The sequence below is a fragment of the Mobula hypostoma genome, chromosome X1 (assembly GCF_963921235.1).
Source record: "Mobula hypostoma chromosome X1, sMobHyp1.1, whole genome shotgun sequence".
In the NCBI taxonomy this organism is placed as follows: Eukaryota; Metazoa; Chordata; class Chondrichthyes; order Myliobatiformes; family Myliobatidae; genus Mobula; species Mobula hypostoma.
The window spans coordinates 25,804,554-25,829,711 of record NC_086128.1 but is presented as its reverse complement, the minus strand read 5'-3'; the positions used below and the strand labels follow the sequence as shown (position 1 = coordinate 25,829,711).

At 44.9% G+C, this 25,158-nt stretch overlaps 1 protein-coding gene across 1 annotated transcript in view; it reads right to left on the bottom strand.

Moving 5' to 3' along the window:
- Positions 1–25,158, bottom strand: part of LOC134340473 (nck-associated protein 1-like) — a 111,461-nt gene that overhangs the window by 27,402 nt on the left and 58,901 nt on the right. Inside the window, exons 16-24 of the mRNA XM_063037780.1 lie at positions 21,668–21,813; positions 19,900–20,032; positions 16,884–17,003; positions 16,651–16,790; positions 14,299–14,430; positions 8,155–8,373; positions 5,290–5,420; positions 3,633–3,730; positions 1,685–1,778 (exon numbers count right to left, since the gene is read on the bottom strand). Of these exons, the coding sequence (XP_062893850.1) occupies positions 1,685–1,778; positions 3,633–3,730; positions 5,290–5,420; positions 8,155–8,373; positions 14,299–14,430; positions 16,651–16,790; positions 16,884–17,003; positions 19,900–20,032; positions 21,668–21,813 (1,213 nt within the window). The remainder of the gene's footprint in view (positions 1–1,684; positions 1,779–3,632; positions 3,731–5,289; positions 5,421–8,154; positions 8,374–14,298; positions 14,431–16,650; positions 16,791–16,883; positions 17,004–19,899; positions 20,033–21,667; positions 21,814–25,158) is intronic.

Here is a 25,158-nt window from a genome sequence, read left to right as displayed (position 1 = left end):
GATGGACAGGATATACCCCGGGTTACTGCGGGAAGTGAGGAAAGAGATTGCTGCTCTCTCGACAATGATTGTTGCATCTTCACTGGCCATAGGAATAGTGCCACATGATTGCAGGGTTCAAGGAAGGTATAATCCTGGGAATTATAGACCGGTGAGTCTTAGGTCAGTGCTGGGCAAACTATTGGAGAGGATTCTTAGAGACAGGATGTACGAGCATTTGGAGAAGTACAGTCTGATTAGGGAGAGTCAGCATGGCTTTGTGAGGGGCAGGTCATGTCTCATGAGCCTGATTTAATTTTTTGAAGAAATGACCAAATAAGTTGATGGAGCCAGAGCAGTGGATGCGGTGTGTATGGATTTTAATATGATGTTTGACAAGGTGCCCAATACTCATTCAGAAAGTCAGGAGGCATGGGATCCAGGGAAACTTGGCTGTGTGGATTCAGAATTGGCTCCTCCACAGAAGATGTTGGTTGTAGATGGTGCATATTCTGCCCGCAGGATGGTGACCAGTCATGTTCCACAAGGATCTATTCTGGGACCCCTGCTCTTTGTGATCTTTATAAATGACTTGTATGAGGAAACAGAAGGGTGGGTTAGTAAGATTGCAGATGACACATAAGATGGTGATGTTGTGGATGGTGTCGAAGATTGTCGTAGGTTACAACAGGACAATGACAGGATACAGAGATGGGCTGAGAAGTGGCAGGTGGAGTTCAATCTGGAAAAATGTGAAGTGATTAATCTTTGGAAAATCAAGTCTGAGGGCAGAATGCAGGGTTAATGGCAGTATTCTTAACAGTGTGGAGGAACAGAGGGATCTTGAAGTACTTGCCTACAAATCCTTCAAAGTTGCCATGCGAATTGACAGGGTGGTTAAGAAGGCGTATTGTATGTCGCCCTTCGTTAGTCAGGGGATTGAGTTCAAGAGCCTGGAGGTAATACTGCAGCTCTATAAAACCCTGGTTAGACCACACTTGGAGTATTGTGTTCAGTTCTGGTTGCCTCATTATAGGAAAGAATGTGAGAGCTTTAGAGAGGGTGCAGAGGAGATTTACCAGGATGCTCCCTGGATTAGAGAGCATGTCTTATGAGGATAGGTTGAGCGAGCTAGGGCTTTTCACTTTGGAGGATGAGAGGTGACGATAGAAATGTACAAGATGATAAGAAGCATAGATCAAGTGGACAGCCAGAGACTTTTTCCCTGAGATGGAAATGGCCAATATGAGGGACATTCAAGAGAGACTCAGATGGGCACTTGGGCATTGAAGCTTTGGACACTACCTCACTTTTGTTTTTAAAATATACAGTATTTCTGTTTTTGTGCATTTTTAAACATCTATTCAATACACGTAATTGATCTACTTGTTTATTTATTATTATGTTTTGTTTTATTTATTATTTTTTTCTCTCTCTCTGCTATGTTATGTATTGCATTGAACTGCTGCTGTTAAGTTAACAAATTTCACGTCACGTGCCGGTGATAATCAACCTGATTCTGAAGTCCTGCTGTACGTGTGGGTGTGGTTTGCATCTCGTGAAGGGAATACTCGCCTCGGGCGTGGTGCAGCCAGGATTCACTGGGTCCATTCCTGGCCAGAGGGTATGGCAGGGATTCAGGCAGCTATGCATCGGGTACAATTGTGTAAAGGGTCAAACTAAGCGATAATGTTATGCCACTTACATGTTAGGCGCTTGGCTAGGTTGGCCATCACAGTGGGTTTCCGAACGTTGGCCCACACCTGGACCAGGATATCCATGTTCTCCACCACCAGTTTCTGTTTAAACAACGAAGGGTAAACTGTCATTCACCCACATCTCTCCCTCCTCACTTGCGTACATTTTAGCTTGGTCAGCAGCGACCCGGGTTCGTTTCCCACCCCTGCCTGTAAGGAGTTTATACGTTCTCCCGTGACCACATGGGTTTCCTCCGGGTGCTCTGGTTTCCTCCCACAGTCCAAAGATGTATCGGTTGGTAGGGTTAACTGGTCATTGTAAATTGTCCCGTGATTAGGCTAGGGTTGCTCGGCGGCCAACTGCACACTGCATCTCAATAAATTAATAAATAAACTTTTGGATACAGTTAGGCTTTGAACTCATTCGAAAGAAGGATAAGAATTCACTAACTACAAAATGCAATGGTCAGGAAATGACAGGAATGGTAGAATTGAAGGACACCGAGACAGCAATCTTCCACGTCAAGGTGTCAACAGATACCTCAGCAGGGTTCTCAAAGCCTGACCACATTCCCCAACCAGAATAGACGTGGAAAGGATGTTTCCTATATTAAGGGAGTTGAGGACCAGAGGGCACAGCCTCAAAATAGAAGGAACACCCTTTAGAACAGAGACGAGGAGGAATTTCTTAAACCATTGAATCTGTGGAATTCATTGCCACTGACGGCTGTGCAGGCCAAATCATTGGGTGTATTTAAAGTGGAGGTTGATAGATTCTTGATTAGTTAGGGTGTCAAAGGTTACAGTGAGAAGGCAGGAGAATGGGGTTGAGCAGATAATAAATTAGCCATGATGGGTCAAATGGCCTAATTCTGCTCCTATGGTTTTCTGGAATGTCAAAGGGGAAAGAAGTCAATGAAGTCAGTGCCTGGAGTTTGGATAGGCCTATATTCCTTGGAGTTTGGAAGAATGTGTCAGAGGCTGACAGGAGTCTGTAAAATTATGAGAGGCATAGACAGGGTGGATTGTCAGAGTCCTTTCCCCCAGGGTGGGGATATCAAACACTTGGGGGGGGGCATAGATTTAAGGTGAGAGGGGGAAAGTTTAAAGGAGATGTAAAAGAAAAGTTTTTCTACATAGGGACTAAGGAACAGTAATTATCCTACAACCATCAGGCTCCTGAACCTGTGTGGATAACTTCACTTAGCTCAACACTGAACTGATTCCACAACCTATGGACTCACTTTCAAAGACTCTACAACTCAGTTTTATTTATTTACTTATCTATTTATTTCATTTTGTATTCGCACATCGGGGGGGTTGTTTGTCAGTCTTTGTGTGTAGCTTTTCGTTGATTCTACTGTGAATGCCTGCAAGAAAATGGCTACCAGGGTAGTATATTGTGACATACGTATATGTATGTATTTTGATAATAAATTCACTTTGAACCTTGAGTGGTGGGTGCCTGGAACATTCTGCCAAGGGAAGTAATGGAAGCAGATATGTTACCAATGATTAAGACCATAAGACGATAAGACAGAGGAGCAGATTTCGGCCATTTGGTCTGTAGAGCCTCCCTGTAATTATCCCTCTCAACCCCATTCTCCTGCCATCTCCCTGTAACCATTAACACCCCTACTAATCAAGAAGCCATCAACCTCAGCTTTACATTTACCCAATGATTTGCAAAGGGGATAAGGCAAGACCTTTAGAAGCACTGATGTACAGAGGGATCTTGGTGTGCAAAGGACCCACTCCCTGAAAGTGGTGACAGTTGTAGATCAGATATTAGAGAAGGCACGTGGGGGTACACGCCTTCATTGGTCAGGGCGTCAAGTATAAAAGTTGGGAAGTCACGTTTAGGCAGACACCCTCGAGTCCAGATGGAAAGTGGAATTGGTCAAGGCAGTATTCCACAGGACGCCTGCACTGACTGCTCAAAGACACAGTGCCTACCTTCAGCTCGTTCATCTGTGAGGTGATGTGCCACATCAGGTGCTCACTCAGGTGCTTCATCCCATATGGACCAATCAGTTCCGCCAATGCCTGCATCTCTGTGGAGACACAATAATTGAAATGAGGAGCAAAGGCTTCACTGCAAAACAAAAATAATCCTTCAATGAGCAGCAGAATCCAATGGGAATAATGTCGTCGACTACTGTCCCATGACAGTACAGAGCCCAATCACTGCAGTTAAGAGCCATAGATAAGAAGCATAGATCGAGTGGATGGCCAGGGATCTTCTTCCATGACAGCAATAGTTAATACCATGGGGTATAATTTTAAGGTGACTAGAGGAAAGTATAGAGGTTAGTTCTTTACACAGAGAGTGGTGGGTGGGTGAAACATTCGGCTAGGGGGAATAGTACAGGCAGGTATATAAGGGGCATTTCAATAACAATTTATCACTATCAATACATGCAGGTCATTCCTCAGAAAACCTCAGGTTGCTGTGTAGACTAGGCCCTCACAGACGTTCACGTTACACTTCGCCTCCTCTCGTACACACAGTGACGGTGCTGGCACAGCAACATGTGAACGGAATAACTACAAATCCAGGGACTTGCAGATGAAGAAGTTATAAGCTAAACACCTAGCAGAGGGCATATTTGATAATCAGCCTTTGGTATCAGTGAGGCCGTGGTGATTTCATTTCCAATAAAGGAACAAACTCACCTCAAGCTATGAATTGATTTTGAAAGAGGGGAGATTTGAGGGGAAAGTTACAAGGTAAAATGCAAGCAGGCTTTTTCCATTCACATTGGGTGAGACTAGAACTAGGGGTGATAGGTTAAAGGTAAAATATTTAAAGGGAACCTGAGGGGGATCTTCTTCACTCAGAGAGCGGTGAGAGTGTGGAACAAGATGCTAATGGAAGTAGTGTATGTGGGTTCAACTTCAACATTTAAGAGAAGTTTGGATAGGTACATGGATGGGTATGGTCCAGTTGCAGAACCAGGCAGAATAATAATTCAGAATTGATTAGATGGACCGAAGGGCCTGTTTCTTGCTATAGTGCTCTGTGACTCTATGATTATGTTACACTTTCTCATCAGAGTGCACTGTACGGTGGTCAGTGACTGCACTCCACTTGCCACATTTTTGCCCACTTGCAGAACCTATCGATATCCTTTGTAGTCACATTGTGTCATAGAGTCATGTGCTAACTCTGAGCTGAAAATTGTTCTCAGACTGAACAGGGCATCTGTGTAGGCCACCATTTTGATTTGGTTAACTGGAAAAATCTTGCAAAGCAATTTACCATTTTCATTGCTGTACAGTTGGAAGCTTCTTGATCAATTTAATTATGGAAAAAAAGTACACTCACATTTTCTAGAACAGCACAAACGGGAAAAAAAAGCAACTGGAAGGTGTAATCAACAAAAACTCACGGTGATATCAGAGCACAGCCAATTTTATGGACAGGCCAGATTTGAAAGAGGTATTGCACTAATCCAACAAAACCTGCAGGAACTCACTGTGAGCTCATATTCAATTTAAACTTGAAACTCCCTGAACTCTTGTGCTGACTTAGACAATTTGCACTGTTGAAAACACTAAAACTCAGAACAGTAACCCATCAACAGGTATTGATTTGAATCAGTTCACCAACCTGAAACATCAGAATATTCTTCAGCATTGAACATCTGTAGATTCTCAATCGGCATTGTCACAAATGATTTGATGGCAGGGGAGTGAATGATTACCCCATTACTGGTCTGCCTCAGAAGACTTTCCAAGTACCTAGAAAGAAGAGTCATCTCAGAAATAAATTTTACCAGGAGCCGTGACATGGAGCAAGAGGCATGAGAGTTTAAAGGAGGTGGGTTTCAGGATTCGCTACTGAGTTTCACATAACAGGATTCTAAAAGAGGCACATTTACAAATTGTTAGTTAATAGTTGATTAGCTATCTGCTCTGCCATTTCATCATGGCGGATCCAATTTTCCTCTTAGCCCCAAGGCTTTGGTTCAAGGGCTTCAGTGAGAAGAGATGGACTGATGAAGAGTCTCGTCAACTGTTGACTCTTTTCCATAGATGCCGCCTGGCCTGCTGAGTTCCTCCAGCATTTTGTGTGGGAAGCAAAGGGTGATGGCTGAAGGTTGATTCTCCATCTGGATGCCTGTGACTTGTGGAGTGCCCCAGGGATTAGTGTTGGGAACTCTGTTATTTATTGTTTATGTAAATGGTATTGATATGGATGTACAAGGCACAATTAACAAGTTTGCTGATGATATTAAATTAGTTTTTTGATAGTGAAGCAGGTTACAATGAATTACAGAGAGATATTAATCAGTTGGTCAGATAGGCTGAGGAACAGCAAATAGATTTTGACTTAGATAAGTGGGCAGTGATGAATTTTGGACAGTCAAATCAGGGTAAGATGAATACAGTGAATGGCAGGGCACTGTTGAGCGTTATAGAACAGAGAGACCTGGGAGTACAAGCACACATTTCACTGAAAGGAGACAGGCTGGTAATGAAGGCATTTAGCATGTAGGCCTTCATTAGTCAGGGCATCAAGTTTAAGAGTTATTCTGTTACAGTTCTGTAAGTTGATGGTTAGACCACGCTTGTACAGTTTTGGTCACCCTGTTACAGGGAAAATATTGTCAAGCTAGCCAGGGTGCAGAAGACATTTATGAGGATTCTGCCTGGACTAGAGGGCCTGACTGTTTTCCCAAGAGACAGGAAGCTGAGGGGTGACTTTAAAATCACGAGGGACATAGATAAGGTGGATGGGCACAGACTCTCCCTAGGGTAGGGGAGTCTGAACAACACAAAATGTGCTGGAGGAACTCAGCAGATCAGGAAACATCTATGGAGCAGAATAAACAGTTGATGTTTCGGGCCAAGACCCTTCATCAGGACTGGAAAGGAATGAGGCAGAAACCAGAATAAGAAGGAGTACAAGCTGGCAGGTGATAGGTGAGACCAGGTGAGTGGGTGGGGGAGGAGGGATGAAGTGAGAAGTTGGGAGATGATAGGTGGAAAAGGTAAACAGCTGGAGAGGAAGGAATCTGATAGGAGAGGAGAGTGGACCATGGGAGAAAGGGAAGGAGGAGGGACACCAGAGAGTGTGATGGACAGGTGAGAAGAGAGCCAGAATGGGTAATGGAAAAGGGATAACGGGGAAGGGTTTGAGAAATGACCAGAAGTTTGAGAAATCGATGTTCGCGCTCTCAGGTTGGACGCTACCCAGACAGAATATGAGGTGTTACTCCTCCATTCTCAGAGCAGCCTTGTCGTAACAGTAGGTACAGTGGATTCTGGTTAATTAGGCTATTGGTTAATTGTGGCAGCCGCTTATTTGGAACAACCCTTAAAGAACGAAAACTAATGAAGAAAATACCGGGATTTCCTCTATTTATTTGGGACACTGTGTTGCATAATTGGAACAGGAGACTGCTGTTGAACCGTTTCTAACTAGTGTCATTTGCGTGACCTATAGACACTACACCGTGCTTAGAGTTAACAGTTTTTAAACAGCGCCAGTTGTGTGCGTTTGTTTTTTTTATTTATTTAGTGATACACTACGGAGTCGGCCCTTTTGACCCTTTGAGTCACACCGCCTCAACAACCCCCGACAAACCCCATTAACCCTATCCTAATCACGGGACAATTTACAATGACCAATTCACCTACCCAGTGTGTCTTTGGACTGTGGGAGGAAACTGGAGCACTTGGAGGAAATCCATGCATTTCACGGGGAGAATGTAGAAGATAGTAGTGATTTTTGGCACTGATAGTTGGTGAGAAATAAACATTAAGACAATTCAGAACTGCTTTTCTCATTGTAGTTTCAAGCATTCAGGCTTGGAGATGGCAGAAACAGCTGGGAGTGAAAATGAAACGATTTCATTACTGGGTCTGTGCTGATTTTGTTTGTTTACAGTCAATCAAAAGAATGGGGCAGTGTACACTGGATAAATTCCTCTGTCAATAACTATTAGGAACTAATACACAGTTTTGTAGTGCTGTAGTAGTATTGGTAGTGTTCTGTATTTCATTTAAATACATAATTTTTTACTCAGTTAAATGGTAGCTTGTCTTTTTTTTAAACCTTTTTAACTATTTCCATGAAACTTTGGTTAATTGGGGCAGCTGCTTATTGGGCTAAAACATACTGGTCCGGATGTGTCCCAATTAAATGGAATCCACTGTATTAGAAACTTGAGGGCTCAAGTTTAAGGCGAGAGGGGAAAGACACCATCTGGGACCAAGCGGCCTGCTCAATCAGGACCCCATCCACCACCTGAAACACTCCCTCCATCTACCAGCACATGGCCCGTCTCTGAACTCTAAAATACATTGCAGTTAGGCTGGTTGAATTACATCCCTCAATCCCGTGACCTCTGCCACCGAGAACAATGGCAGCAGCTACTAGTGGGGCGGGCGGGGGGGGGGGGTCAGGTCATATCTGTCCCTCTGTCCCGCACTTTGCTTCTGATGCAGTGTCAGTGAGCTCTTCACCTACCAATTGGTGTACACTGTCGTCAGGGTTATTTCCCCATTGGCATCAACGGCTTGAGACTGCTGCAGCAGGACATCCTTGCAAATCCTGGTCACGTCAACGTTCACGTAATGGGCAACAGAGTGTATGAACGTAATGAAAGCCTTGACACTGGACAGCACCTCAGACGGCTTCACAATCTCCTGCATTTGCTGGTTGTAACCAGTCAGTCGCACAATAGCCCTGAAAGCATTGAAAAGACATCAATCTGAAGCAATACACATAACAATTGATGAATGTTTCTGCTCTTAGCACATAGTTTAAGGTGTAACCCTGCAATTTAATACACAGCTCAGGATGGATCTGTTTGTCAGTTAACCTTCTGGTTAGTTGTATGTTCATGGGACCATCCTCAACACTGTAACGAAAGGAGTCCTGACGAAGGGTCTCGGCCCGAAACGTCGACTGTACCTCTTCCTAGAGATGCTGCCTGGCCTGCTGCGTTCACCAGCAACTTTGATGTGTGTTGCTTGAATTTCCAGCATCTGCAGAATTCCTCATGTTTGCTATTGTGGGTGTATGGCTTTAAGAACAGACACCAGTGTTGATTATTCAAAGGGGTTCTGCTAGTTGGGATGTGCTACCATTGTAAATATGTAATTCTGCAAATTTACCTGACTACATTCAAAATGTTAAAGTAGGTGATTATAGCAATTGAAACTGTATTTTGTTGTTTAATTGAGTCCTGATGAAGGGTCTCAGCCCAAAACAATGACTGTTTATCCCTTCCCATAGATGCTGCCTGACCTGCTGATTTCCTCCAGTATTTTGTGAGTTGCTCCAGATCTCCAGCATCTGCAGAATCCACCCCCCCACCTTTTTATTCTGACATCTTCCCCCTTCCTGCTCCAGATCTCCAGCATCTGCAGAACCCACCCCCCCACCTTTTTATTCTGACATCTTCCACAGCATCTGCAGAACCCACTCCCCCACCTTTTTATTCTGACATCTTCCCCCTTCCTGCTCCAGATCTCCAGCATCTGCAGAACCCACCCCCCCCAACTTTTTATTCTAACATCTTCCCCCTTCCTTCTCAGTCCTGAAGTAGGGCCTCAGCCCGAAATGTCAACTATCTATTCATTTCCATAGATGCTGCCTGACCTGCTGAGTTCTCCAGCATTTCACATGTGTTGCTTTGGATCTCCAGCATCTGCAAATTCTTTTGTGTTTATGATCTGCAGAATCTCTTGTATTTAATCATTTATTGTTATCTTTGTGTTGAAGAAGTATAAAACATTGTGGCAGAAGAGTGAGATTCTCCTAGACTCTCCTTCCTGAAGGCCCCCTGTGGGAATAAAGACTTCATTATTTCCCAGGTACAGTTTCCCAACAGAGGGAATTTGTAGAATGCCTACAAGGTGGGTTTTTAGAGCAGCTTGTGGTTGAACCTACTAAGAGAATGGCAGTTCTGGATCGGGTGTTATGTAATGACCCAAATTTGATTAGGAAGCTTAAGGTAAAGGAACCCTTAGGAGATAGTGATCATAATGTGATAGAATTCTCTGTGCGGTTTGAGAAAGAGAAGATAAAATTGAATGTTTCTGTATTACAGTGGAATAAAGGTAATTACAGAAGCATGAGAGGGGAGCTGGCCAAAGTTGATTGGAAGGGTACACTAGCAGGGATGACAACAGAAGAGCAATGGTTGGTGTTTCTGGGGGAAATTTGGAAGGCGCAGGAAAGATACATCCCAAAGATGAAGAAAGTCAAAGACAGCATAAAAGCAAAAGAGAGGGCATATAATATAGCAAAAATGAGTGGGAAGGTAAAGGATTGGGAAGCTTTTATGAACCAACAGAAGGCAACTAAAAATGGATAAAGAGAAAAGATGAAATATAAAGGAAAGCTAGCCAATAATATAAAAGAGGAACAAAAAGTTTTTTTCAGATATATAATAGAGAGTGGATATTGGACCACTGGAAAATGATGCTGGAAAGATAGTAAAGGGGGACAAAGAAATGGTGGAGGAACTGAATAAATATTTTGCGTCAGTCTTCTCTGTGCAAGACACTAGCAGTGTGTCAGAAATATGAGAGTGTCAGGACACAGAAGTGAGTGCAGTTGCTATTACTAGGGAGAAGGTGCCTGGGAAGCTGAGAGGTCTGAAGGTAGATAAATCACCTGGACCAGATCACCTACACCCCAGAGTTCTGAAAGAGGTGGCTGAAGAGATTGTGGAAGCATTAGTAATAATCTTTCAATAATCACTAGATTCTGGAATGGTTCCTGAGGACTGGAAAATTGCAAATGTTACTCCACTCTTTAAGAAGAGAAGGAGGCAAAAGAAAGGAAATTATAGGCCAGTTAGCCTGACCCTGGTGGTTGGGAAGACGTTGGAGTCGATTATTAAGGATGAGGTTTCGGGGGCACTTGGAGGCACACGATAAAATAGGCCAAAGTCAGAAAAGCTTCCTCAAGGGGCAATCTTGCCTGACAAATCTGTTGGAATTCTTTGAAGAAATAACAAGCAGAATGGACAAAGGGGAATTGGTGGGTGTTGTTTACTTGGATTTTCAGAAGCCTTTTGACAAGGTGCCACTCATGAGGCTGCTTAAGAAGATAAGAGTCCATGGTATTACAGGGAAGATACTAGCATGGATAGAAGATTGGCTGACTGGCAGGAGACAAAAAGTGGGAATAAAGGGGGCCTTTTCTGGTTGGCTGACAGTGACTAGTGGTGTTCCCCACTTCTTTTCACATTGTATGTTAGGATTTGGATGAAGGGATTGATGGCTTTGTGGCCAAGTTTGCAGATGATATGAAGATAGATGGAGGGTCAGGTAGTGTTGAGAAAGCAGGGTGTCTGCAGAAGGACATAGTCAGATTGGGAGAATGGGCAAAGAAGGGGCAGATAGAATATAATACAGGGAAGTATATGGTCATGCACTTTGGCAGAAGGAATAAAGGCATTGACTATTTTCTAAATGGGGAGAAATTCTAAAATCAGAGGTGTTAAGGAACTTGGAAGTCCTCATGCAGGATTCCCTAAAGGTTAACTTGCAGGTTGAGTCGGTGGTGAAGATGGCAAATGCAATGTTAGCATTCCTTTTGAGAGGACTAGAATACAAAAGCAAGGATGTAATCCTGGGACTTTATAAAGCATTGGTCAGACCACACTTAGAGTATTGTCAGCAGTTTTGGGCCCCAAATCTAAGAAAGGATTGGCATTGGAGAGGGTCCAGAGAAGGTTCACGAGAATCATCATGGGAATATAAAGGTTAATGTATGAGGAGCATTTGATGGCTCTGGGCCTATAGTCACTGGAGTTTAGAAGAATAGGATGGGGAGAGACATTTCATTGAAACCTATTTGGTCAGACCACATTTGGAGTAGTGTGAGCTGTTTTGGACTCCTTATCTAAGAAAAGATGTGCTGGCATTGGAAAGGGTCTAGAGGAGGTTCACGAGAATCATCCCTGGAATGAAAGGGTTAACATATGAGGAGTTTTTGATGGCTCTGGGCCTGTACTCACTGGAGTTTAGGAGAATGAGGGAGATCTCACTGCAACCTATTGAATATTGATAGGCCTAGACAGAATAGGTGTGGAGAGGATGCTTCCTATAGTGGGGGAGTCCAGGACCAGAGGGCACAGCCTCAGAATAGAGGGGTGTCCATTTAGACTGGAGATGAGGAAAAACATCTTTAGCCAGAGGGTGGTGAATCAGTGGAACATCGCCACATTTGGCTTTGCACTGGGTGTATTTAAGGTGGGGGTTGCATGGTTCTTGTTTAATCAGTGTGCCAAAGGTTACGGGGGTGAGACAGGAGAATGTGGTTGAGAGTGAAAATAAACCACTGAAATGAATAGGACTGAAATTCAGAACAAGGCAAGACATACAGGAGCACAACAGGGAGTGCAGAATGCCCATCGGATTGAACTGCACCAATTTCAATGCAACAGCCTGACAGGAAAGGTGGATGAACTCGGAGTATGGATAGCTACATAGGATTGGGTTTGATAGCTATTACAAAACATAGCTGAGGGAGGGATAGGATTGGGGGCTATATGTTCCAGGGTACAGGTCGGAAAGAGTGGCGGGGGAAGTTATATTTCTGATAGAATCACGTTTATTGTCATTGACATTTGTCATGAAATTTGTTGTTTTATGGCAGCAGTACAGTGTAGTACATGAAAATCTATAAATTACAATAAGCAATGAAAAAATTAGTGCAAAAGCAGAGCAAAATAGTGAGGTAATGTTCATGGACCATTCAGAAAACTGATGGTGGAGGGGAAAAAACTCCTAAAAAGTTGAGTGTGTGCCTTCAGGCTCCTGTACCTCCTCCCTCATGGTAGTAATGAAAGAAGGTACATCCAGGGCGGTGGGGGTCTTTAATGATGGATGCCGTTTTCTGGAGGCATCGTTTTTTGAAGGTGTCCTCGATGGCGGGGAAGGTTGCGTCCGTGATGGAGCTGGTGGAATCTACAACACTCTGCAGATTTTTCTGATCCTCTGCAATGGAGCCTCCACACCAGGCTGTGATGCAACCAGTCAGAATGCTCTCCACTGTACATCTCCGGAGACATACCAAATCTCCTCAAACTCCCAAAGAAATGTAGCCACTGGCATGCCTTCTTCATATGTAGATCTTCAGAGATGTTGACACCCAGGAACTTGAAACTGCTCATCCTCTCCAATTCTGACCCCTCGATGAGGACTGGTGTGTGTTCCCTTGATTTCCCCTTCCTGAAGTCCACAATCAGTTCCTTGATCTGACTCACATTGAGTGTGAGGTTGTTGTTGTGAGACACTCAACCAGCTGATCTATCTCACTCCTGTACGCCTCCTCATCTCCATCTGAAATTCTGCCAACAATAGTCATGTCATCAGCGAATTTATAGATGGCGTTTGAGCTCTGTCTAGCCGCACAGTTATAGGTGTGGGAGATTTATAGAGAGAGTAGAACAGTGGGATAAGCACACGTCCTTGAAATGTGCCGGTGTTGATTGTCAGCGAAGAGGAGATGTAATTTCTCATCCACACAGACTGTGGTCTCCCGAGGGGATGCCAAGGATCCAGTTGCAGAGGGAGGTACAGAGGCCCAGGGTTTGGAGCTTGTTGGTTGGTACTGATGGGATGATGGTGTTGAACGCTGAGCTGCAGTCAATAAACAGCGGCCTGATGTAGGGATTACTATTGCCCAGGTGACCCAAGGCTGAGGGGAGAGCCAGTGGGATTGAATCCGCTGTAGACCTAAATGCAGAGGGTCCAGGTCTCTGCTTAGGCAGGAGTTGATTCTAGCCATGACCAACCTCAAAGCACTTCATCACAGTAGATGTGAGTGCCACTGGGTGACAATCATTGAGGCAGCTCGCCCTGTTCTTCTTGGGCACTGGTATGATTGTCATCCTTTTGAAATGGGAGGGAACCTCTGAATGCAGAACTGAGAGATTGAAGGTGTTCTTGAACACTCCAGCTAGTTGGTTGGCACAGGTTTTCACAGCCCTACCAGGTACACCATCAGGGCCTGACACCTTGCAAGGGTGGACAGGGTGGTGAGGAAAGCTTTTGGTGAGGAAAGTGTTTTACCCCTGGTTGGGGAATCAGGAAGTAGATGGCACAAGTTCAAGATAAGAGGGAAGAGGTTTAATAGGGACCTGAGGGGCAACTTCTTCACCCAGAGGGTGGTCTGTGTATGGACCAAGCTGACAGAGGAAGTGGTTGGAACATTTAAAAGACACCTGGACAAGTACATGGATAGGAAAGGTTCAGAAGAATATGGGCCAAAGTCTGGGAAATGGGATTATCTTAAATGGGGATATTGGTTGGCATGGAACAGTCGGGCTGAAGGGTCTGTTTCTGTGCTGAATAAACCTGTACAAAACAGATGCTGCATTGTGTGCTCAGTGTGATGGATCGGAGGACAAATTTCCAAAGTCAAGCATCTGAAAGCCCTTTGGAAGGCCCTCTGCAGATGTCTAGCCATATGCAGAGAATAAGGCAGGCAAATATCAACTGATATTTGATCCCAAGATAACTTATCAGCTTCATTCAGGTCTACTCTTAGCCTTCTTTACTCAGAAGTGAATCTACCCAGCCTGCTGCTAACTCCCAAATTTAAGCAAGAGTAACAAAGCCGCAGAATGTGCTCAGCCTTGGACATTACTTGGTGAGCCGCAGTTCCAGTTGACTGGTGAGGTATTCCACAGGTAGTATGATGTGGTCGAAGACAATCAGCTGTCGCACATGGTTGATGGTCTTGCAGTACTCAGTGAGGGTAAGGTGATGTTTATCCATGCTGAAACACAAACAGATTTGATGTTACTTTTCCAAATCAAACTCCCATCGAATTTCTAAGTATCTTAAATATGTTATGGTGTTTTTTTTATGGTGTTGCATGAAATTTTTCCAAAGCTCTGTTTGCCTGGATCCCGAGTGTACAGGTTGGCTCAGCAATCAGATGAAGGTGCCAATACCAATACAGAATAACACGGAATGCTAGGGTCAATCCACATCAGACTCAGATGGATAGACTGATTCATAGCTGAAGAATCTGTCTAATTTCGCCCCGTCACTCAAAATAAGTAACCTTTTACAATAAGAGTATCTAAATTTAGCTTACCAAATCTTTGTTAACATGGGTATATGATATGATCAATAACTAAATATTTCAGGAATTAAAACTGAAAGACATGCTTATATACAAAACTAAAAAAAAAACAAAAGAGCAGGAACCCTGCTGTGACAAATGTTACCAGAACCATCTTGATTTGTGGCCCAGGTGCAGATGCCAAGTTGACGGTGCCCCTCCCTCCCTTGGTGGCATCCGTGTTTTCCCCATCCCTCACCGCCTTGCCCACCTGACGGTGAAACAGTCCATCCCACACTGTGACTCTGTCCATGACCAGAGTTCCCGCCAACAGTTTCCACTGCCACTGAAATATCTGCAGCACAATCCCATTTGAGCTGTGTGGCTTATTTCCACATGAATTCTTCTGTTGTATTTCTGACGTTTTTGACTCTAATGTAGTCACTTTGCCACGTTATCACTGATGCCTTGATGTTCTTGGTACACTGCACGGTACAGAACAGGCCCTTTGGCCCACAATGTCTGTGTCGACCATGGTATTATATTAAACTAATCTCTTCTGCCTACACGTGATCCATATCCCTCCACTCCCTGCACATCCACGTGTTTATCTAAAGTATATTAAACTTCACTATCATGTCTACTTCCACCACCACCCCTGTTCCAAGCACCTATCACACTGGGGAAAAAAATTGTCCCACACCTCTCTTTAGAATTCACCCCTCTCACCTTAAATGCGTGACCTCCAGTATTAGACAGTTTTGACAGTCTAGCCTACCTACGCCTCTCATAATCTTATAACCGATCAGATCTCTCCTCAGCCTCCAACACTCCAAAGGAAGCAACCCAAGCTTGTCCAGCCTTTCCTTGTATCTTGCACCTTCTAATCCGGACAAGATCCTGGTGAACCTCTCCAAAGCCTCCACCTCCTTCCATGACCTACTCCTCATCAGGGGATCAGAGGTGGAGAGGGCCAGAAGCTTTGAATTCCCTTGGTATTACCATATCAGAGGATCTGTCCTGGGACCAGCATTTCAGTGCTATCACAAAGAAGGCACAACTCTGCCACTACTTCCTCAGAAGTTTGCGTAGATTCCGCATGTCAGCTAAGACCTCAAGCTCCCTCTGACACCAATATGCTTAGATGACGATACCGCAGACTAAACTGGGAATTTGTGCCCGTCGTTTGATGCATCGCCACCTTCTGCAACCGGGAAGTGCACCTGGTAACTGCCCGGTGATGGTCTCATGCTTCACGTGTGGCCCTGTGCCCGAAACAACTTGTGCCATGGTTTCACCGTGGGTCATTGCTGATCTACGCTCAGTGGACACTTTAGCAGGGACCTCCTGTGTCTAATAAAGTGGCCACTGAGTGTATTTCTGTATGTTCCCGGTCTTTTGCTGCTGTAGCCCATCCACTTCAAGGTTCAATGTGTTGTGCGTTCAGAGATGCTCTTTTGCACACCCCTGTTGTAACGTCTGGTTATTTGAGTTACTGTCACCTTCCTGTCAGCTTGAACCAATCTGGCCATTCTCCTCTGACCTCTGTCAGTAACAAGGCGCTTTCACCCACAGAACTGCCGCTCACCGGATTTTTTTTGTTGTTTTTCCTCTCTATTCTCTGTAAACTCTGGAGTGTTGTGAAAATCCCAGAAGATCAGCAGTTTCTGAGATACTCAAACTACCAACCTGTCACCAACAATCATTCCACAGTTAAAGTCACTTAGATCACATTACTTCCCCATTCTGATATTTAGTCTGAACAACAACTGGACCTCTTGGCCATGTCTGCATGCTTTGAGTTGCTGCCACATGATTGGCTGATTGGATATTCGCATTAATGAGCAGTGCACAGGTGGCCACTGAGTGTATGTAAACGGATTGCTTGCATCAGTCACACGTCCTCAGTGCTCCGTTCACTTCACCTACTTGGTGACGACGAGTCTGTCCTTACGCTGGCTCTCGATGCCCGGCTTCTCGCGACTGGGCTCAACCTTCTTGCTGGCAGGCTTCTTTCGCTTCTTGTTGACAGCTTTGCTGATGGTCTGCGCTGTGTACTTGGGCAAGAGCTGCAGAGACAAAAGCCCAAGAAGCTGTACGTCAGTACAACAGTAGAGTTCCAGTTCCTGAGCAGGAGGCGCTCCATTCACAACGTTACTCACCTTCTCGCTGAGATTGCGTTGCTCCTGGCAGAGCTCAATAATACAGATGCTGGCTTGTTTGGTGATTTCATCCAGAAAATTGGCACAAAGCTTTACACTTCGGTTTTGGAGGACAAGGTACTGCACAGAAATAGACAACACTTCCATCAGTTACCACATGAAGGCAGGGCTCAGCCAACAACAGCACTGAGTGGTTCCTGCCGTCAGTCCAATTCAGGCAATCCTATCTTCCATCTTAATCTCCCAGTGTCGTGAACACGGCGCAGTGCAGCACAGCAACAGGTCCTTCGACCCCCAATGTTGTGACGGAACTAGTTAAACTGGTAATTAAATGCCTGACTGAAGTAATCCCTTTTGCTTACACAATCTTCATATCCCCCTTTCTCTGCACCCATCCCTCTGTGTATGTGAAAAAAGACTTGCAATTAGGCCATGGTTTGCTAAATGTTCATAAATCCTATCCCTAACAATCCCCTCCATTAGATTTCTTAGCATTGACATGAAACTACCTGGTCGATACTTTCGAGGAATGTCCCTATTTCCTTTCTTAATCAACAGAACAACAATAGCTAACAGCCAATCCTCTGGGACCTCACCTGTGGCCAGAGAAGACACAAAGATGTTGGTCAAGGTCCCAGAGATCTCCTCACTTGCCCCTCTCAATAACCTGGGGTATATCCCAGCAGGCCCCGGGGACTTATCCACGTTAATGTTTGCCAAGAGACCCAAAACTACCTCCTTCTTTATCTGAAAATGCTCCACACTGAACTCCCTATCTCCATGTCCTTCTCCTTGGTAAATACTAGTACAAAGTACTCATTTAGAACCTCACCCACATCCTCCACATCTAAGCTATGTGAAAACTTGGGGAGTTGTGATTACTGTTCTCACACTGAAAGGTCAGTCACCTGGCCAGGTTCATCACACAGCATCAGTTCCCTTGTGGCCCCTTCTCTCATTGGACTACAAGATTATAAGACATAGGAGCAGAATTAGGCCATTTGGCCCATTAAGTCTGCTCTGCCATTCCATCGTGGCTGATTTATTATCCCTCTCAACCCCATTCTCTTGCCTTCTCCTCATAATCTTTGATGCTCTGACTAATCAAGAACTTATCAACTTTTGCCTTAAATATACCTAATGGCTTGGACTCCACAGCCGTCTGTGGCAATGAATTCCACAAATTCGCCACCCTCTGGCTAAAGAAATTCCTCCTCATCTCCATTCTAAATGGATGACCCTCTGTTTTGAGGCTGTGCCCTCTGGTCCTAGTCTCAACCACTATAGTAAACATCTTCACTGCGTCCAGTCTATCTAGGCCTTTCAATATTCCATAGATTTCAATGAGATCCTCCCTCATTCTTCTTAACTCCAGCGAGTGCAGGCACAGAGCCATCAAATGCTCCTCACCCTTTCATTCCCTGAATCATTCTCATGAACCTCTTCTGCACCCTCTCCAATGTTGGTACATCTTTTCCTAGCTAAGGGGTCCAAAACAGCTCACAATACTCCAGGTACGGTCCGACCAATGCCTTATAAAGCCTCAGCATTACATCCTTGCTTTTATATTCTAGTCCTCTTGAAGTGAATGCTAACACTGCATTTGCCTTCCTCACCTCTGACACAACCTGCAAGTTAACCTTTAGGGAATCCGGCACGAGGACTCCCAAGTCCCTTTGCACCTCTGATTTCTGAATTTTCTCCCTATTTAGAAAATAGTTTATTCCTTTTTCTTTCTACCAAAGTGCATGGCCATACACTTCCCTACACTAAAGTCCATCTGCCACTTCTTTGCCCATTCTCCTAATCTAAGTCCTTCTGTAGATTCTCTATTTCCTCAACGCTTCCTTTAAATACTCTCCTGGATGTACTTAACAAATTCTGCCTTGTCTAAACCTCATGCATTATAAGGAGATCCTAGTCTATATTGGGGAAATGGAAGGCACCATGGCAACAGCCGTGTTGTTTTTATACCTTTCCTTAATTTACCTGCACATCTGTTCTTCAATGTCCCTGTGGCTATTGGGGGGTGGTGAGTCTGTTACATAACCCCATCAGAGTGAATGCACCTTTCTTATTTTGAGTTTTACTTTCCAATGGATTGACAATTCAAGATTGTTTATTGCTGTTCTTCAGTGCACGAGTGTAAAGGAGAACAGAATGATTGTTACGCTGGATCCGATGCAGCATAAAAAACACAATAAGCATAAAGAAACCAATAAAAAAACAAAAAAAACACAATAAATATCAATATAAGAGCATTCCTATAAAACACAATGTACAAGTAACTGTTTTGTACATAGACTGATTGTATGTACATGAAGTGATGCTTGCTGATGTGTTCTGTGGTGGTGGGCTGGGTTAATGGCTGGAGGTGTTGATCAGCCTGACGGCTTCAGGGAAGTGACTGTTTTTGAGTATTTTGGTACATCTGATGATAATAAACCAATTTCTAATTATACTGTATTTTCATGCCTCTTTTGACCCCAGTCAAGTAACTTGTACTGCAGCCCTGTGTGATGTGAATGAAGGTGATATCTGCAGGCTAACAGTGGTGCATTGCCTGTCTCTGAGTGGATGATGAGTGGGCTGGACCTGAGGGACCTTTGACGTGATTGCTCACACATCTCACATCATGGCAAGGAACGGAAATGGGTGATTTGCTGTTTCCAGGGAGGGCTATGGACCACGTGCAGGTCTATGACACTAAGTATAATAACAGTTCAGCATGGACTAGATGGGAAGAAGGGCCTATTTCTATGCTGTAGTGCTCTCTGACTATGACTTTATGCTTCTTTCTTCCTCTTGACTAGATGTTCCATATCTCTTGTCAACCATGGTTCCTTTACCCGGCTATCCTTTCCCTGCCTTGATGGGACAAACCCATCCAGAATCCCATGGAAGTGCTCCCTAAACAACCTCCACGTTTCCATTGTGCATTTCCCCAATTTACGCTCCCAATTCTTGGCATTTCACCTCAGAAAAGCCATGTCCAGACGATACTCGGGTGACTTACCTCCTCAGGGCACATGTCATGGATACAGCTGGAGAAGTGGGCGCAAACCATCGGAAAAGCAATCAAGTATTGCAGCTGTGTGGGATCCTCTGCACTTTGTGAAAACATCTTTTCAAACAAAGTTGGGTAGAAGCTGCCACAGAAAAGAGACACTGTTAATCGAACAAGTAGTTCGGCCCCTACAGCGTGAAGTGATTCCATGTGTGAATGTGCACTTTTGTGGAAAGGAGAAAGAGGCAGAGCAGAAAAATGGTTCTAAAGAGCAGCTTTGGATGTGGAATGGGGTACAAAGTGGCAGGGTTTGGGTAGGTGTGGAAGCGGAGTACAATTCATGATTCAGTGAACGTGAAGCTGTGATCACGGCTGCAAACTCCAGAGGAAGCTCTTAGTCTTGCTTTGCTCACCGAGTAACCACACGATGCTCTTCGTCACACTTTCGTGCGGACTGTCCAGAGGGTCGTGGACACGTTCTCTCCTATTTTGCTCTCACTCTGTTATCAAACACTACCTGGAAATCATCAGCTCCATGGAGTGAGAGTTTCCAATTTTTTCTTTGTGGAATCACATCTACCTCAAGCCTTGTAACCTGCATCAAAGCACACAGGTCTCTACCCGTTCCTTTCTCTGCAGAACAGGGAAAAGAAGTCTGAACTTTGTACTGCCACACACTGTGGGGAATGGGAACTGAGGAGTCTAGGACCAGGGGGTGCACACTCTGAATAAGGTGTCAAGCATGAAAGTTCAAAGTTCAAAGTAAATATATGATCAAAGTACATGATGTCACCATGCCTACCCTGAGATTCATTTTCTTGCAGGCATTCACAGTAAAACAAAGAAATACAATAGAATCAATGACAAACTACACACAAAGACTGATAAATAACAAATGTGCAAGAGGAGACAAACTGTGCAGATACAATAAATAAACAATACTGAGAACATGAGATGTTTCGTCCCTGGACTGAGATGGGGACAAACCTCTGCAGAGGCTGGAGAGCCTGGTGCAGTCACTGTCACTGGGTTCATTCACAACAGAGAAGGATGGACCTCTGGCTGAGGAGGAAATCGAGGGATGTGGGAAGAGCTAGAGCAATGGATTTGGGGTGGAAGTCAGTCGTGGTCTGGGGGATGGTGCCGCAGCCTCGAGGGCTGGAGGGATATTCCCTGTTCCTGGCTCTTCAAGTTCAAAGTACAGTATGTACACCATATACTATAAAACCAACTAACTACCAATGTGCAAAAGAAGAAAAACTGTGCTAAACAAACAAATAAATAAATAACACTGAGAACATGAGTTGTAGAGTCCTTGAAAGTGCGTCCATAGGTTGTGGAATCAGTTCAGTGTTGAGGTGAATGAAGATATCCACTTTGGTTCAGGAGCCTGATGGTTGAGGGATAATAACTGTTCCTGAACCTGGTGGTCTGGGACCTAAGGATCCCCTATCTCCTTCCCGATGGCAGCAGTGAGAAGAGAGCGTGGCCTGGATGGTGGGGGTTGCTGATGATGGATGCTGCCTTCTTGTGGCAGCGCTCCTCGTAATTGTGCTCAGTGCTAGGGAGGGGTTTGCCCGTGATGGACCGGGCTGTGTCCTCTACTTCCTGAAGACTTTGCCATTCTTGGGCATTTGTGTTTCCATACCAGACCATGATGCAACCGTGATGCTTTTATCTTTCAAGATAAAAGGAAGAATAATGCCGCTGCCTGCTCTCCTGCTAGGGACTAACAAAAGTGAGAAAGCTGAAGCTGAGCTGTGATTTTGACACACACCATAATGGAATGATGTCTGCAGTCTCCTGCAGCAAGCCGTCCAAACCGTCCAGCATCCGAGTGTGGAAAGCTATCCTGTTCATCAGGGATGCAAGGTTCAGGTTTTCTCGCAGAACCAAAGGTGTTTTCGCAATACTTGTATAAGCCTGAAATAGAACCATCAATTGACGTGATACAGTAATGAGGGAGAATGTCTCAAATCAGAGCAAACAGAGCATAGTAATAAAAAAGGGCAACACACACAAAACACTGGAGGAACGCAGCAGGTCAGGCAGCATCTACGGAGGGAAAATAAACCTGAAAGCCAGTCCTAATGATGAGTCTCGGCCCAATGTTGCCTGTCCGTTTCTCTCAGTTAAATATTTAAGGAGAAAGGATTAATATGGTCTCTTACAGTCTGAGGCAGGAGAAACTACACTGGTGAATGAGGAAATGGCAGAGAAATTAAATAACACACACAAATTGCTGGAGGAAGTCTTGATGAAGGGTCTTGGCCCGAAACGTCAACTGTTTATTCCCCTCAGTAGATGCTGCTAGACTTGTTGAGTTTCTCCAGCATTTTGCAGGTGTTGATCAAGATTTCCAGCATCTGCAGAATCTCTTGTGTCAATAACAAAGTGGGATCACTTTGTTGGGATTACACTCCAGGCCACCCAACAGTCAGTGGGAGATAGAGGTGGAGATCCATAGACAAATCACAGAGAACTATAAGAGGAATATGGTTATAGTGGTGGGGTCTCAATGCTCCCACATTAAATGCCCAAGTGTAAAAGGATGGAATTGTTGGTCCATCCAGAGAGCTTTTGGTGCCATTAGGTAGACAGTCCAACAAGAGGAGGGGCAGTACTGGACCTTATCTTGGGGAGCAAATATGGGCAAGTGGTTGTGGGGTCAGTGGGGGAGCACTTTGAGTACAGTGACCATAACTCAGTCAGGTTCAAAGTAGTTAGGGAAAGGGATAAAGATGGTCTGGACATTGAAGGATGAGCTGGAGGAAGGCCATCTCAATATTATTAACCAGCACCGGCAAAACGTACACTGGAACCAGCTACTCAGAGGTAAATTTGCATCCCACACGTGGGAGTCATTCAAAAGTGAAATGGTGAGAGTTCAGGAGAAATGTGTTCCCCAGAGAGTGAAGGATGTGGAACAGTGTATCCGGGGAACTGTGGATTTCTGTTTTACTGAGGGTTTGATAATTATCATAGAAGAAGATCAGAAACACATGAAAGAGCGGAGAACTGAAAATGGAGGAACAACAGCCAACCTACTGAGCTCCTCCAGCAGTTTGAGTGTTACTCGACATTCCAGCGTCTGCAGTCTCCAAGAGCATAGAATACAGGTATATTGAGAGGGTACTTTAAAATTCTTGAGGAAGATCAAGAGAGGCCATGAATTAATGTTGGTGGAAAAGATTCAGGAAAATCATAAGGCGTTATTCAAGTGGAGAAATCCAGCAAGGGTTCGGTGTCGTCTGTTGGCCTCTCGCTCGTTGCTGCCGGCGGAGGGTGCCTGCGTGTGATGGATCTGTCGCTTCCTGCTCCCAAGGGAAGGCCCCTGCGTCCGGGAGAGTGGGTGAGTGGTCTCTCTCTCCCTCGGTGCTGTCGGAGGATGATACTGAAGATCTGGATCTGCGATTTATGGATTGGACTGTGGTTCTCTTGGACTCCATCAGTTTTGTGTTTTCGCCTGTTCTTTCTTGTTGCTGTTCGCGCGATGCGGTTGTTTTGTTTTGCGCGGGGTGGGGTTTGGGGTTTGATGCTTTTGTTGCTGTTTGCGTGATTTGTTTGCTTTTTTGTGCGGGGTGGGGTTTGGGGTTTGATGCTCTTGTTGCCATCTGCATGATTTGTGTTTTTTGCGCATGGGGAAGGGGGTTAATGTTGTTGCTGTTTGCGCGATTTCTTTTTTTTGCGTGTGAGGGGGTTGATATTTTTCTTTTAACGGCTGCCATGATTTTCTTTGTTTTGTGGCTGTCGGAGAAGATGAATCTCAGAGTTGTATACTGCATCATACTTTGACAATAAATATACCTTGAAGTGTATTAGGCACAAGAGGGTAACCAGGGAAAGACAGGGGCCTATTAGGGACCGAAGGGGCAATCTGTGTATGGGGGAGAACTTAAGTAAATATTTCTTATCTGTCTACTCTGAGGGGAAGGGCATTTTGTTCCAGGGAGGGGTGATGTGGACATTCAAGAGTGCACTGTCATAAAAGAGGAGGTGATGGGAGCTTGGACGAGTGTAGAGAGTTGGTGTGTGAGTGCAGGGAGTGTATGCGGGGAGTTTCGAGATTGTGGCGTGGAGAGTGTAGCAAGTGTGCAGGGATGCGTGGGGAATATTGGGAGCGTGATAGAGTGCAGGGAGCGCGTCGAGTTTGTGGGGCAGAGAGTGTTGGGAGTGTGGAAGTTTGTAGGTGTGTGGGGGAATTGTAGGGAGTGCAAAGGGTGAAGTGAGTGTGGGGGAGGGAGTGTGTAAATTGAAATTTGGAGGCACAAAGCTGAAGGATAATAGTCAGGTATTTATTTGGACATCAAGGACAAGGTAAACCAGGGACAGGGAAAAGTAGACACAGGCCAACAGGGTTTTACACAGCTCCTGGTTTGGTTTGGAATGCCCCAGCCAATGTACACTTCCCCTCCCATCCTGCCTACTCATATTACCACTTTCTCTTTAACAATTTGTTCAAGTTCAAGTTTACTGTCATTCTCCCGTACACATAATAAAGTTAGATGGATGGGAAGGCTCATTGACATTGCTAAGGGCCCTGTGGATGAAACACACCTGATAAATATCTCCAACGGGTAGAAGAGAGAGCCCGATGTTCCCCTCAGCAGGGCTCGCAATACTTTGTAGGGACTTGTGGTCAGATGTGTTTCAATTCTCATACCAAACAGTGATGCAGCTGGTCAGGACACTCAATGGTGCTCCTGTAAAAATTGGTTAGAATGGGGGTGGTGGGGCAGCCTCGCTCGCGTCAATCTCTTCAGGAAGTGGAGACATTGCTGTGCTTTCTTGACCAAAGAGGTCGGACGTAGGAAGCACGATTATTACGCTGCAGATTTCTTGAGAAACAGCGAGGATGATACTCTTATATTGCAAAACGTTATTGGTCAGCTGGTAAGTTGGGCAGAGCAATGGCAGATGGAATTTGATGCTCAAGGTGTAGGGTGATCTATTTTGGGAAGTCAAATAAAGGTAGGGCACACATCATGAATGGCAGGGCCCCAGCGAGTCCTGAGCAACAGTGGAACCTGGGTGTGCAAGTCCAAGGCTCCCTCATGGTGGCAACACAGGCTGCTGAGGCGATGAAGGAGGTGTATGGGATCACTGACTTCATTGTCTGGGGCACAGAATGTAAGAGCAGGGAGGTTATGGTACAACACTGGTCAGACCACAGCTGGAGTACTGTTGCCACACTGTAAGAAGGATGTGACTGCACTGGAGAAGGTACAGAGGAGATTCACCCAGGATATTGCCTGGGATGGAGCCCTA